General features: G+C 34.6%; 1 protein-coding gene across 4 annotated transcripts in view; it reads right to left on the bottom strand.

Annotated features, from left to right (window-relative positions):
• Positions 1-247: 247 nt before the first annotated feature.
• Positions 248-14554, bottom strand: part of CFAP54 (cilia and flagella associated protein 54) — a 92165-nt gene continuing 77858 nt past the window's right edge. For 2 of the 4 annotated variants that reach the window (XM_085046960.1, XM_085046976.1), the window contains exons 63-69: positions 12536-12739; positions 11746-11939; positions 8541-8726; positions 7177-7283; positions 6182-6368; positions 4736-4813; positions 248-2254 (exon numbers count right to left, since the gene is read on the bottom strand). In XM_085046960.1, the coding sequence (XP_084903086.1) occupies positions 2135-2254; positions 4736-4813; positions 6182-6368; positions 7177-7283; positions 8541-8726; positions 11746-11939; positions 12536-12739 (1076 nt within the window). In that variant the 3' untranslated portion in view covers positions 248-2134. Of the gene's footprint in view, positions 2255-4735; positions 4814-6181; positions 6369-7176; positions 7284-8540; positions 8727-11745; positions 11940-12535; positions 12740-14554 lie in introns of those variants that run through there. The other 2 variants (XM_085046968.1, XM_085046981.1) reach the window with 2 other exon arrangements.

Genomic DNA, 14554 nt, shown 5'->3' with positions numbered 1-14554 from the left:
AACTAAAGAGTTTAATTATATGCTAAAAGAAAAATGTTTTCTCCAATGTTTTCTTCTGAAACCTGCATTGAATACTTTATCCTGTGTTTATGAGAATAAAATCTGCTGCTATGGATACAGTGAGGTCAATGTTTTAATGTTACTATTTCACTGTGCTGTGTTAAAGGATATTATTTTTCTTTAAAAAAAAAAACTTAGAAAGTATGTATTATAAGAAAGTAAGTATAGTAATGCATTTTAAATGAATATGTAAAGGCTTTTATTTAATATTTCTCTTTCAAGTATAGGAATTATAACAAGGTCCAGACAGGCAGCAGAAAAAACACCTTGTCTGGTATAGAACTTCACTTCCATTTTCACCTGGTGTTACAGCATGTTTTACAAATATTAATTAAATTGCATAAAAGCCCTATGATAATTCTCAAGGTGACTCCAAACGGAAAAAGAAATGTTTATTGTTTTTCAAAAGCACAATGAAAGACTGAAGAGCTTTTTAAAAAAAAAAAAAAAAACCTGCAATTTCCTACTTGTTCCTCATAAAAGAAAAATGAGTAATGTCAATTTTTATCTTTCCTGCTTTTTGAACAACTGCAGAACAATAAACTCTTTTAATGAAAGAATAATGCTAAGGAGTACCTCCTCCAGACTGGCTGTTTGACAGTTGAGTTAAATAATCATACTCAATTTTAAAATTGTCTTGCAAAAATAACTGCCCTATCAATTACTCACTTTTTCCTTTCTTTTTATCTTTGTATCACAATCCTTGTAATTTTCCGACTGCCCACAGCATTCCAGAAAAGAGTACACAAAATAAAAAACAGCACAACTTTTAAACAGCTAAACATAACACAAATACATCCAGTCTTCTTTCTGTTACAAGAATGAAGAAAAATATGAGAAAACTTTACTCCTTTTCTTCCTGTACTGGTCACATTTAAGATACTCACTATGCTGAATCTTACCTCTCTGTCCCTCTTCCTCTCTAAAAGAAACTTCACTCAAACAGGTAACATTTTTCTGAAAAGCACAAGCCAAAGTAAATCTGCAATTTCCAAATAGCTCCAAAAAAATTGTTTTATCACTGGGCTACAGTACAGAGAATGCCTGACTGAAGTGAAAACGACTGGCATTTTTCACAGGAAATGAACCCAGAAATGGTAACAATTAGTGCTGAATTTTCATGGCAGCCCAAAAACATATAGTGACAGGACAAGTCCCAAAGAATTCCTGCCCAAATGTCCTAGGTTTTTTGCTGTTTGTTGCAAACAAATCAATGTTTGCAACATGTAGCAAAGGAGTGCCTGGCCTTGGATGTGAGCAAAACCAAAGGGCCAGGACCCCGCTCTGACACACTAACTCACTAGTTCATGTCAAATTCTCCATCTCAATCACTGGACAAGCATATTGCCTTGGGTGGCTGTTGCTAGGACTCACTTGTGTTTCTTGAGGGCTTTAAAACTATATTTACAGCAACACTCACAGAGGTTCCCTTAGTTTTTAGAATGATATAAAAAAATGCTTTGTATTGAACCATTTTATCCTTTGTAATGCCTTGTTGTGGGGGGGAGTTGTTTATTTGTTTTGGGGATTTTGTTTTGTTTTTTAAAAAATGGTGTGAAATTACAAAGACATCTGAATTATCACTTGCACCCTCAACAACCTGAAATGCTAGTTTCCAAATAGATGTACAAAACAAGAAACTCAGTGATGATTTCAGCCCCCCCGCCCCCAAAAAATTCTCAACTTCAGAAATAATACCAACTTCTGGCAACTGCAAAAGCAATTTAAAAAATGCTGATGAGAATAAAACTCAAGGGGAAAGGGAATATCTATTAGCGGGTGCTAGAAGGCTACAAACCTTTTCAGCTTTTCTAAACAATAAAAAATTATTGAAAAGCTTGAAAATCCTCTTATTAAGAAACTACTTATAAAGTGTTTTAATTCCTAAAAAATCAAATTAATTTTAAAACTATTAATGTTCAAGTAATCACAAATAAGCTGAAAGTGAAAATTATAAAACGTAACAGGAGCCAAATCCTGGCGTGATTAATGAAGTTGTTACATTAACACTAGAATGTAAGTCTAAGCCTGTAGCATTCACCTAATAACTGATTAAGTTATTGCAAAATAGCATTTAGGGAAGCAGAGAAATGATCCAATTGAAAAGACTTCCTTCAGTGATTACACATCCATTGGCAAGATCAAACATATCTTCCAAGTTTCTTACTGATTGAAAAGTAACATCAAATGGGATCTGAAAAGAAAAAAATACCAAATGAATAACTTTATTAAATTTAGAGGTACCAAAAGGCACATATATACAAATGGTTCCATATAAAGCTGGATTTCTGAACTAAAACCAATGAACTGTAGAACAAGAATAAGTTAGAAACACTTATTGCCTCAGTATAAATTTGTGGTAAATGACATCCCTTGCAGGAAACTAGTAAAACAGGATTCAAGGGAGGAAACCTTTATGAACACAAAGTTTATAATGATCATCTGTAGGTAAAATGAAGAGCAGCAAATTGTTAGTAATTTGGAAGGCTTTTCCTAAGATGAGAATATGAAAGAATTGAGCTTAACAGTAAAGGTGAAATAGAGGGCAATAATAAACTGGTTCGTGTGTCCATTGAACAGGGAGAACTATTTAACTGATTTAGGTATCAAGAGAAAACAATTATAGGAAGAGAAGCTTGGAACAGGCTACCTAGGGAGTTTAATTTTTAATGCAATTATTTTATTTATAAATTTACTTTTAACATTTAAGATTGGAGCTTCCAAACGCTACACTTTATCTCCCTCAAGGACATAGCTACTCATTAAATGGCATTAAAAACAAGCAGGGTGATAATTTTTTATTCTTAAAACATGAAGAGTCAAATAATTTAAAATGAATAATTCAATGAAAATGTGCTTTTTCCATTTATAAATATAATCCAGGGCTGAATCAAAAGTACTGTAAGACACGCAGACAGAAAAAACAGAATCAGAGAAGGTGGAAACACGTAGGCATGTGACAGCTCAGACAATGAGAAGAGAAATACCACAAATTAGAACTGACTTTGTCCAATTAATTCACCAGAAAATGAGCAACAAAAGAGTGTTTGGTGGGGGAAAATGGTGAAAAACTACATATAAGAAATGAGTCTTCTACCTTCTCCTGCATGCTTGAAAACAAAGGTAATGTACTACTCTGGTGTACACAGTCCCTTTTCTGACCTTTCCATCTCTAGCTGAGATGGGGTAATGCACACTTACAACTTATTTAAAAGTTTGGAAATGCTACTTTGAAATATGCTCTATGTGATGAAGTGGTGAACACCCTACAAGTTCTGTTGGCCTCAGAAGATGATACTCAAAATCTTGAAGGATTAGGCTTCAGCTGCTCAACCAAAACTACCATATCTAAAAGCAACTTAGTTTGAAGTTTGTATCTGAAACTTCATGATGATAAGCCTAGTGATGTTCCACCTGTTGAAACATTTTAGCTTGGTGTGGAATTTCGCAAGAATAAAACATCATATTCTTTCTGGAAGAACACTAAATCAGCTCCCTCACTTCCATCATAGACCCATGAAGAGAAGCAGGCATAGTGAAAGTAATTCACAGGAATTTAAACAGTTCCAGGAAGTCTCCATGATTCTGTGAAAGTTTGTCTATATCTCTCCCTAGGAATCTATCAAATCTCACTGCCATGGAAGATACCTCAGTGGGACTCAGAAGTACAGCTTTGCAGAATGGATGTGGGTGTATTCTGATGCATTGATAAAGCCAGATTGAGTGATATTAAGGTCTGGGAGTCATTTGAGAGAGAACTTCAGGATGGATAACACAGGATGGCAAAAATGTGCAATGTGTGTCAAAGGGAGGTGTGTACTCTCAGGTTCCAGACTGCAGGACAGCACTACGTATTCTCTCCTCTGTAATGGGCCACTGGCCCAACTGCTCTCAGATAAAACTCAGGATTCTTTTCTGGGAGGAACAGCTTTCTGACTGGAAGAGTACAGTGGATGCCTTTTCCATTATCATTCCATTTTGAACAATTACTGGCAAGATATTTGAGGAGTAGTTGAGAGAGTGATATGTTACAGTGGATTCCAAAATCTTCCGTGGAGTCCCTTGAGCCCTGGCAGCTGTGGTCTTTTCCTGACCCTCCTAAAGTGACTGAGAACACTGAGCAGCACTGCTCCCCACTATGGGCCAGTTCCCACAGTCTCCTCTGGGATACTGACTGCACTGGGTAAAAAGATTAATAAGATGTTTTGTCCAAAAGCATGGACAAAAAATGGCATGCTATCTCTCAAAACATGTCATGGGCGACGCAGAGAAAGCTAAAGAAAATAGAAGAATCAAGACTGAATAACTGCAAAAATGCAAGAATGGAAAGAAATTGCACTGTCAATTGCATCATGGAAATTCACTGGAATCTTTGTAGACGAGGGCTAGAGAGTGGTGGATAATCTGTATTAACCATTGTGAGCAAAATCCCCTTTCAATACATTTTTGTATGTATGAAAAGTGGATTCTAATGAACAGAGAAGATATTCACAGTTTTTAATCATTCAGATTTGTGGTTTTTTTGTAAAGATGACAAAATAGAACCAAAACAGAAAGTCCAACAATGAGGGGAAAAAATGGGAAGATACTCAGTGGTATAATCCATGTTTCAGTTTGACTGAACAATTGTTTTATTTTAGAAAACAGACTTTTACTCTTAATGAGAACAACATACCTCAGTTAATGGTGAGGACAGGGCTGGAACAACAGACAGCAGTGCTTTGACTTCAGATAAACACCTTTTAGCAATTTCCTAATTGTACAAAAAAAGAAAAAGCTTGTACTATCTGTGTAGTACAAACATATGCTGTACTATCAGCCTCCTCCGATAAGCTAACAGATGGCTCAGCCTCACAAAATTTTTCAGAATATTCAAGTTTTAAGTTATTCTGATTGAATTCACAGCAAAATAAACCTTAGCTGATGAATATAAATTTTCTGCAACACAAATAGTTGTGTTTCCTGTACAAACACAAGTGCCCAAGCCTAGCAGTTTCTACTGAGGCAAAATTGCCCCTGGTTCAGGTTTTAAATCCAGTGACTGAGCATACTTTTGCTATGTGTTTACTGAAGATATTATAAACAAACACCCTGACAAGATGATATTTATACATGTATAATGCATTGTGTGTTAATCTTATTAGTATTCTAAACATTGTTTTACCAATTACTGACATATATTAATGAATGTTTGAGCAAACACCTTCAGGTAATCAGAAACACCCACTAAAGGACAGCTCTGTCTACCCTCCTGAAAACTGTGATTGGCCAAAATATCATTTCTTCTCCAAGCTGGTCAAAATACAGCCTCGTAATAATGGCACAGTGCACAATTGTCACTGTTTCACAGCATCCATCAGACAAAATGACAGCCTCTACATCATTAATCATTTCACATAATAGATATAAAGAGAATCCTGTCACATGATAAATGTCTCCCACTTTGAAAATAAACGTCTATTTTGCCTTGGCATTTATCAAGCAGCACTTAGGCTGTGGCAACATTCTATTCCAATGACATTATCTCAAACAGACCACATGGAAAATTCTGAAATTACCTTTTGTGTGTGTGTATGGGGGAAGAGTTATTTGCTTGTGGACCATATTCAGCCTTGCTAATAAAAAGAAAAGAGGAAGATGGCACAGAGAAAATCAAAATAAATTCAGTGCCAGTTTTAGTCCTCTCTCAATAACATTATTAGAAGGTTCTTATTTCAGAAACCTCCACTGCCTATTTTACATTGAAGATGTAGTAAACTGTTGTTTAAAAAGCACTTTTGGGTTGATCACCATGCTAATTTGACAGACTGCCAAGGATTTTCAGATGTAGATTACTATAAATTAGGTATCAGTTTCCAAATCTATGTACCTGAAGAGGTAGCCTGTATTTTCAAGTGGAAGGTTGAAAATGCCTGGGGTTTTTTTCGTAAAGTGATAAGCAATATATAAGGAAAAGTTAAATGTTAAATAGAGAGTGAAAGTATTTCAACTTTTCTTTAAAGAGGTGAGGGAAGCTTAATGTCTGCCTTTATGCCTGCCTTCCAAGTTACCTGTCATTTATTTCCCCAAGACAGACATCTTAAATCAAGTCAAACATACATAAGAGCAGAACTGTTCTTACTTCTGTTTTTTCATCAAGATGCACTTTCTCATCACTCATTTTGGGCTTATTTGAAGGACTTCTTTTCAAAGCTTCACTTTGTTCAAGAAAACTTGTAGGTACTGAAGTTGAAAAGCTTTTAGAACCTTGCATCAATATTTCAACTTGCTCCTTCAGATCAGACAATTTCTTCCTTAAAGAAATAATTCTAAAAGAAGAAAAAGTTTTTCATTATTGCTGTTATAAAACAACAATATTTGTTGTTTCCAGGTTATAATTAAGCTGACCTAGCTTTTATTACATATTGATTATGTTCTACATTTCATTTCATGACTGATCTCATAATTTTACAAAAATAAGTTTTCTGTTTAATAAAGTGGAGATATGGAATGCATTAGTTTTTCACATTAAAAATGGAAAGAAGTACTATTTTAGGAATGCCTCTTGAAGAAAAAGCTTTTTCATTCAACCAGCACAAGGGTGGCAGAGGCTGCACATCTTCTTGGCCTGTTATTCCTTCCTTTCCACCCACTCAGCAGTTCCAAAAATTTTAAGACTAGATGAATGACATGGAAGAAATAATGAAACGTGCCATAGGATGTAAAATTAAGGGCTGAGTCTGGCACTACAACGGAATAAAAATTCTTGCAGAGTTGAAATATGGGATGGGGAAAGTGGGAGATCCAGTGAAAGAATGGGAATAGCTGCTGGGAGTGCCTCTTAGATCTGCTAAATTGCTATGCCAGTGTAATATAATTAGCATATGTTACTTGGTTCTTTAAGAATCAAAACTAAACTGCTAATGAATGCATTGAAAAAGCAACTGTTTGGATGGGTTAAACACTGTGTACAACATCTTACAGTTTTTATAGGGAAAAATCTTTGAAAAGCAAAAATGAATGCTTTTAAAGATTTACAGCCCTTTGATATTTTGTACTTTATTTTCTCTCATCCTAAAGGGCTGATTGATCTTTAATACAGCATGAAATAACAGGATAGAGTCAGTGATTATTTACCTAGCCAATGGAATCCACAAGTGGCCTGAAAACACAGACGTTGAACTGAAAATCTTGATGTTGCTAATCTTGACAGGGTTTGTATTATAGGCATAAAGCAACAAAACCTGTAAAAGACAAGGAATGGGTAAGCTGTAATGCAGTATGGTATAGGAGACCTGAGCTATTTCACTGATAAAAGATTGTAATAAATATCAAATACAGTGTACTGTTGAACTCTTAGATAACTGACCTTCAAAAAAGAAGGGACTGTGGCTTCATGTGAATTTGTACTATACTCAGTTTTTAATAGGTTTTCAATTATTTGAATTATTAATGCAATTTCTGTGGGTTTAAAAATTAGGTATTCCCCATAGAGTCACTATCAAAATCCCAGCATTGTCCTGATCCTGGTCAATCATATGCATGGCTGTCATCATGCTAGGTTAAAATCCATGAAGTGTGCATAACTCACCAGTCTAATAAAGCTGTACCAATATCAGAAAATTAAATAGAATGTTTTCATCTTTTGCTGCAATAATTTACTAGTATTGTTGAAAATATGCTTCCTAGTGGTAGCTGAATATTTTGATTATATGGAAAATGTCAAGAATATGACATTCATGCATTAATTGTTTTCAAGAGTTGTCTCTGGACCTCTACTGATCTGTATGGCCATGTTAAAGTAACCTGCAAAACCATGTTAAAAGGTACATTATGTGCTTTAATTTCACAGGGTTTCTATCAGTTTACTAACGGAGATAAATGGGTCTATTAGAAATTTAATCACTGATCTGCTATTCCAAAAAGCTTGGGGATCATGGATTTTTACTGCAGTAGCAGAGGTTTTACTCACATGTTGTTCCCTTGTGCAAAACAAATAGAAGAAATATACAAATTCCATGTCATAGCCTCTTGCATTCTCACAACCCTCCCATCTCTTTCATCTTCCAAGTTTAGTCAGATCTTTTAGGAAAATGATGTTTACAAAATCCCATTATCCCCATATATGTGTATCTTTGCTTTTCCAAGAGCTTCCCACCAAACTAGTATTGGAATATATCAGTCAGGTCTACCCAAACTTAGAGTGGAGGTGCTCAAGACCTCAGGGATTTGCAACAGGCATGAATGCAACATGGCCTGGGAGCTCTATATGGGAAACAAAGTCTTTTTTTTGGCTTGCCAACAAAAACTGTCAGGGTATTCTGTTTTTCTAAAGAGCAGGTTTGCAGCAGAGTAACTATATATAGCTCCCTGCTGTCCAGCTTGCCTATCAGCATCTGGATAATTCAGTTGAAAAGCAGGTAACTCATAACACAAATATTCATTGGATATGAGACTAAATTTGCTCCACTACCAAAGGAGCTGCTTTGCTCTAGTTATACCTTTGTTTCTGTATCGTTTGATGGCTTTGCCAAAGAAGGAATGTACCACTGAATGTTTATTTCATTATTTGAAGCACTTGCTGCCCTGCTCTCTGTCTGCCTCTCTTCTTCTGCAATGACAGGAACCGGAGAATCTGGTCTCCCATGTGACACCTCTGAGGTATTTTCAGTAACTTCAAGAGATGCCTGAAACACAAAATAAAGGTTTAGATGATATTTTCTGTAGTAAAACACGCAAAATCTGTTATGATCTGGTGTCTACTGAAGTTAGTATGATTTTCATTCCTGCATAAAAATATGTTTGTTTAGATAAATGAGCAGTTTTTAAAAGTGTTCTTTTTACCAATTTAAGACTTTTCAAATGACACATTTCTGAAGTTAATGTAAAGGATCTGTGGGGTGACTTAGAGATACCCACAGTCACAATGATTGTTGCCTTTGACTTCAAATCATTATGGCATTATGGTTTTTTCTCAAATGTATTATTCGGCATACTGATAATACAAAATTTAGTGCTGAAAAAGTTATTTGTCAGGTATACATATTGATAATTAAAATAGTATTCTGGACGTTAGAAGAATGCTTTTTTATGTTTCACTCTGCTTTCTCAGCTGTGAAAGTAACAAAGGGTGACACCTGCTGAAAATTCCATCACTTAATTTGTGAGTATTTGTTGTATTTAATAAAATACATATGGAACATTAGCATGGCATTCATCAAATAGCTACTGTTGGCAGTCATTTACCAGGGAATTAATGCAGGAATGCTGTCAGCCAACATTCATTCATGAACAAAACCTTTCCTTAAAATTGTGAAATATTTGATTTAAAGGCTGAACAGTAACACACCATGTCTACTTTTTAAAGTATTACACAGATCTGCAAAGAAGAGTGGCCAGAATTCACATTTCCAGGGAATATGGAAGCCATTTGAAAAGGTCCTTAATGTCTCCATCATTGATTCCAAAATGTGGACACTGAAAACAGCTGCCTGGGGAGATAGTTCTTTTCAAATTTTGAATGCTCATTGCTGAAAAAAATGGAGACTTTTACCTACTTTCTTTACAGAAAATTCAGCTCATGACCACTACAGGGCAATAAATCCATGTTTGCAAAAAATGGATTTTTCACAATAACTTAATCTTATGCCATTAAGCCAGTTACCATCCCACATCAACATTTAGAAGTGAAGATAATGATGAATCTAGGCATGCAGAAACCACGAGTTTGAGCACATGAATGTGCCTTCAGTGTCCATAATCCATGGAATGCCATGAGGTGTGCATGGAGGACCCACCTGCTACAGACATCTTCCACAGTCAGGACCTTTAGCTCAGTAATGAATCACCCACTATCCTGCTAGCATGGTGTGTGAACAAAACTAGGAGAAAACACCTATATGGAGGTGGGAAAAACCCAATTAATGCTGTGCCCCTCAACTAGAGCTCTTAAAATTCCATTTTATGCTATATATTTCTTTCTAAAATGTATGCTGTGGTTTTGTTTTTTTCCACTGAACTGCATCTTTTGTTTTTTTATTCATATTGAATCTTTTTGAAGAAGGGCATTACAACTGCTATTGTCAATCTGGTGGGTTTCTGAATTACATACATAAATATTTGTCTATTCAACTTTCTCAAAAGCCTGAAAACAACAGTCTTAGTTAAGTACTTCCAGTCCTACTAACTATCACGAAGCAGAAAAACAAGCATGCACAATTAAGAGGGCACAGCATTTTAATTATAGACATAATATAATTTATAGACATAATGTAATTTGGATTCTTTGTTCTGCAGACCTTTAAAAAACTTCAAGCATCAAAAATAGAATACAGAGATAGATGTAAACGAAACGAATTCAGATATAAAAATCATTCTTTCAAAAAGTGTATCTATTTGTACTGTTAAAACTCACAGTAATAAATTACAGTTACACTTTTAAAATAACCTATGTAACCTTCTGAATAGTTAAAGCTTCTAAAAATGTTGTGATCAAAACCAGTGAAGCTCAGAATTAAAAAAGTAAGAGCTTTATACTTGTTAGCTGTCTACAACAGTGAAGTTAACACATGATTATGCAGCTTGCACCCATCACGAACATGACAGTGAGCTCTGAAGCTTATTATTCTAGGACACTGTAATACTAATTATGTCAAAAAAGAGCAGACAGAGTAAAATAATTTTTGATATATGATGGCTGTTGTAAATGTCACATACCGTATATTTACAATTTATTCAGTGGCACAGTCAGCTCTTTGTTGGGAAATGAGTAATGATATGCTGTCCAACACTGCAGAAAGTTCACCAACTCTAGACAAGCTACTTTCACAGAAGTATTTTTATTCGTTTTTATAACATACCAAGTTCTCCCTCCTCAAGGCTCCCCTGTCTCCATCTAATACTGAATATAACAGTTAAAAAAATAAGCCACAGTGATCCACCATTTAAATTTTTAGTATTAAGATAATTATTCATTTGAGAAGTGGAATGGAGAAACTTTGAAGACAATTACTTTTACACTGGATCTTTAAACACAAATTTCATTCAGTGTTCAAAACATCTGTCATGGTCAGTGTAGAGTCCAGAAGTCTAATTCCAGATTTATCTGAGTAATATATTCTGAGTTGCCCACACTTGAAAGCTCAAATAGGCTGCTTGCAAGCCAGAGATCTAAAAAAGTTGACTTTCTAGCCAGCTGATAATCAGCAAAAAATTGGCATTCAAGACCTTCAACAAATTTTGAGAAAATATCTGATACATATTTTTTGAAAATAATGTTTTTATTATAGACTAAATTAACAATATAGAGACTGGTATGCACAAATTACAAAACTCACATCAGGACATTTTTGGTATGAAATATGGAGATCTACAAGATTTAAAACCTCAGCCCTACTGAGGAACACCAACTTGATTAACTAATTTTAAAAAAAAACCTTTTAAAATCATTCTGCTTAGTTGTCTAGGGTCTAAATACACTGGCTATGGAATGGAGATTATTTTTGCAGGAATGAATAAAACAAGGATATTTGCATTTGTTAACTACCTAGTTCACTGCTTGCACAGGATTTTGGTTTTGTACTGATCCTCTGCATAAATAATTTCATTCTTCGATAGTGCTCCCAGAAATATCACTATTGCAACTACCAAGAATCTGAAGGAAATACCAGCATGGTATTTTTGAAACATTAGAAAGAACATAAGTACCTCTGAAGAATGAGCTGGACTACTGAGTGGCATTTCTACATCATGTAGTTCTTCTGGAAAATTCTCAATACAACACATTGAATATTCAGACAAATTCTCTTCAAGAAAGGAATGCATTTGTGCTATGCGTAGAACAATCCCTGTGTCAGAAATCAAACCAAGGTGTCCATCTCTTCCAGAAAGTGATCCAGGTCCTGGGTTTGGGGCAGTTTTTAAAAGAGATTTTTTAAATTACATCATTATTTCCCATTAAAATGTCAAATTACTACAGCTACTCTATATTCATAAATTTTGAAAATATATAGATTCAATATCAAATAAATGCATTTCCTACAATTATACTGATTGTCTTTAAATATTACTAGCTTATGCTATTTGTAATTTTTCACCAGCGATCAGATAATGAAACAAATCTATCCAGTATAAAGTAGCATAAAACAGATTTATTTAAGATATGATCTAAGTTTGATCTAGAACTAAAAATAATATAGATTATGAATTTTTTAGAAATGTTTTAGATGTAGTAATAACAATTCAGTTTTGAGGGAGGTCTTCCTGGTATTGTAGAGGCTTGTGAATAACTAGGGAGAAAAGTAGTAATATCTTCACTTACAGCACTTGTAAACTGACATAAATCTTCATTTCCATTAGGGTTTTTTCACATTTATACAATTTAAAGGAACTCAAAATTATGCTATTTCAGATGATAGCCTTTGAATCTGACACTGTTGGCCCATAAGAGCAGTATCTCACCTATAGCAGTTTTCTAGAAGGAAATAAAAATACATACCAAACAGGTTTGTGTTATAAATTCTTTTTAAATAACTGTGGTAGCGAATTATGTGAAGCCATGGTATTGTATCTTTCTTCTGGCTGGTCTTGGTGGCAAGACTTTCTGTTCCTTCACTTTTGCTCTGCTTGTCTTCTATGATTTGCTTGTCTTCAGTAGAAGGTGCTTCGGGACTTTCAGAGACACCACTGTATCCATCTGCAACTTCATTATGAGTTCAAGAACATGAAGTGGTTGGAATTCCAAAGCTATTTCTGCATTGTGTTGGAATTGACTAATCTGTAACTCAAAGTGTGACTTGTGAACCTGGTTGTATTTTCCGTACAATAAATTTTTTTTCTATTCTGCTTTAATATTAGTTGGAATAGTAAAGGGATTGTTTTTCACATCATGGGTAGGAACCTTACTGGTCCTTGCAAGAAATTAGAAAGGGTAGAGAGCAAAGTGCATTCTCTCCCTCTGAATGTGAATATAAAACCATATTTCTCCACATTGTTCAATAGAAGACATTTACTAAATGGAAACAACATGAGGAGTCATCAGTCATAAATGCGGCAGTTGAACTTCCCAGTTACATTGACCCACACTCAGAAGAGTTAGGTACTCTGAAATGTTCATTGTTAGCTTTAATCTTGTCTCTTTTAGATATTAAAAACATTTTCAATAAAATGTGTTCTTAACCGTGAAATAAAAGATAATATTTTCTTTGTGCTGCTTACAAGCTGTACTTACAAAAAAAGGGAAAAAAACCCAGTACAAATATCACTACATAATGCTCATATTCAATGCTTTTTTCACTGTATTAATACATACCTCTCTCAAAAAAATACACAATTCTTTTGCTTTGTTACTAACTCCAAACTGACCAAAGGTTATGTTACAGTAATTCCTAACAGTAAACTTTCAGAAAATAATTATGAGTGCTTCTACAAAATTTGAATGCATATATTATTCCTGGCATTTCACTGTCAATGCCAAAAGTTTAAATGTGCACGTTGTCTTACAGATGAAAACTTAAATATGTGTTTCAGTTAGTTTTTCAGAATATATTTAGAGTGCTATGCTGATAATTTACATTTCAATTTGCATTTTTGTATTTTGGCCGACTATTGCTTTTCTAAATTTTCTATTCATCTTTGTATTGGCTAACAGAACTATCAGGAGAAACACCTGCTGCATTTGCTAAAATAAAAACTGATCTGTAATTATAAGCAAATGGAGCTAGTACAAAACAATCTGATGGAAAGTCTTAGCATACAACACTTGTTTCCATAAACCAATCAAAACACATATGTTTAAACACTGTACAGTAAGCAGACATTGCTCAGCTTTGCCAGCAGCTATCAGGGAAAGCAATTCAGTCTTTGTCAGTCACTTGGAATAATTAAAATTAAGCCACTGAACCAAAATTTTACCACCAAATTAATGGTTCCGAGTTTAAAAATAAATATGAATATTTTGTCTTAGGGTTTATATAACATCTAGCAATCTTTATCTCAGAATTCCTGGTTTCACTATTGGGTGTTTTTTTAGATCAAAAACTTCCATTTCATCAACTCCTTTAGCTGAAAAATAAATGCAGAAGTTCAAAATAAACCAGGCAAAGTTCTACCAAGCTAATGGAAGCATCTTTAAATTATAATCCATTGGATTGGAAAGCCAGTGAAAATTTTATTAAACTGATGTTGACTTTTAGAATATAGTATCCAGGCAGAAAATTTTGCAGGAGTTGTTAGTTTTGGTGGGTTTTTTTGTTTGTGGTTTGTTTGTGTTTTGTTGTTTGAGTTGGATTTTTTGGGGATGATGCAGGGGGCGACAAGCTATTCAACACCATCATCTCTGTAAAATTGAGAGTAAAACTGAAACTCTCCAAGGGAAAGCTAATATACCTAAGGAAAAAAAACAGTTATAAGACAGTATTGGAAAACACAAAAAAAGCAGTGATGACAGATAGCAGGGCCAAGACCTACTTTAGATGTCTGGGGAAGTCCTGTAACAAAGGACCATCTGTTTTTCCAA

Source organism: Lichenostomus cassidix, chromosome 1Aa (assembly GCF_008360975.1).
Source record: "Lichenostomus cassidix isolate B80296 chromosome 1Aa, HeHo_3.0, whole genome shotgun sequence".
Taxonomy (NCBI): Eukaryota; Metazoa; Chordata; class Aves; order Passeriformes; family Meliphagidae; genus Lichenostomus; species Lichenostomus cassidix.
The sequence above is the reverse complement of the archived record's forward strand: the minus strand, read 5'-3'. Positions and strand labels throughout refer to the sequence as shown.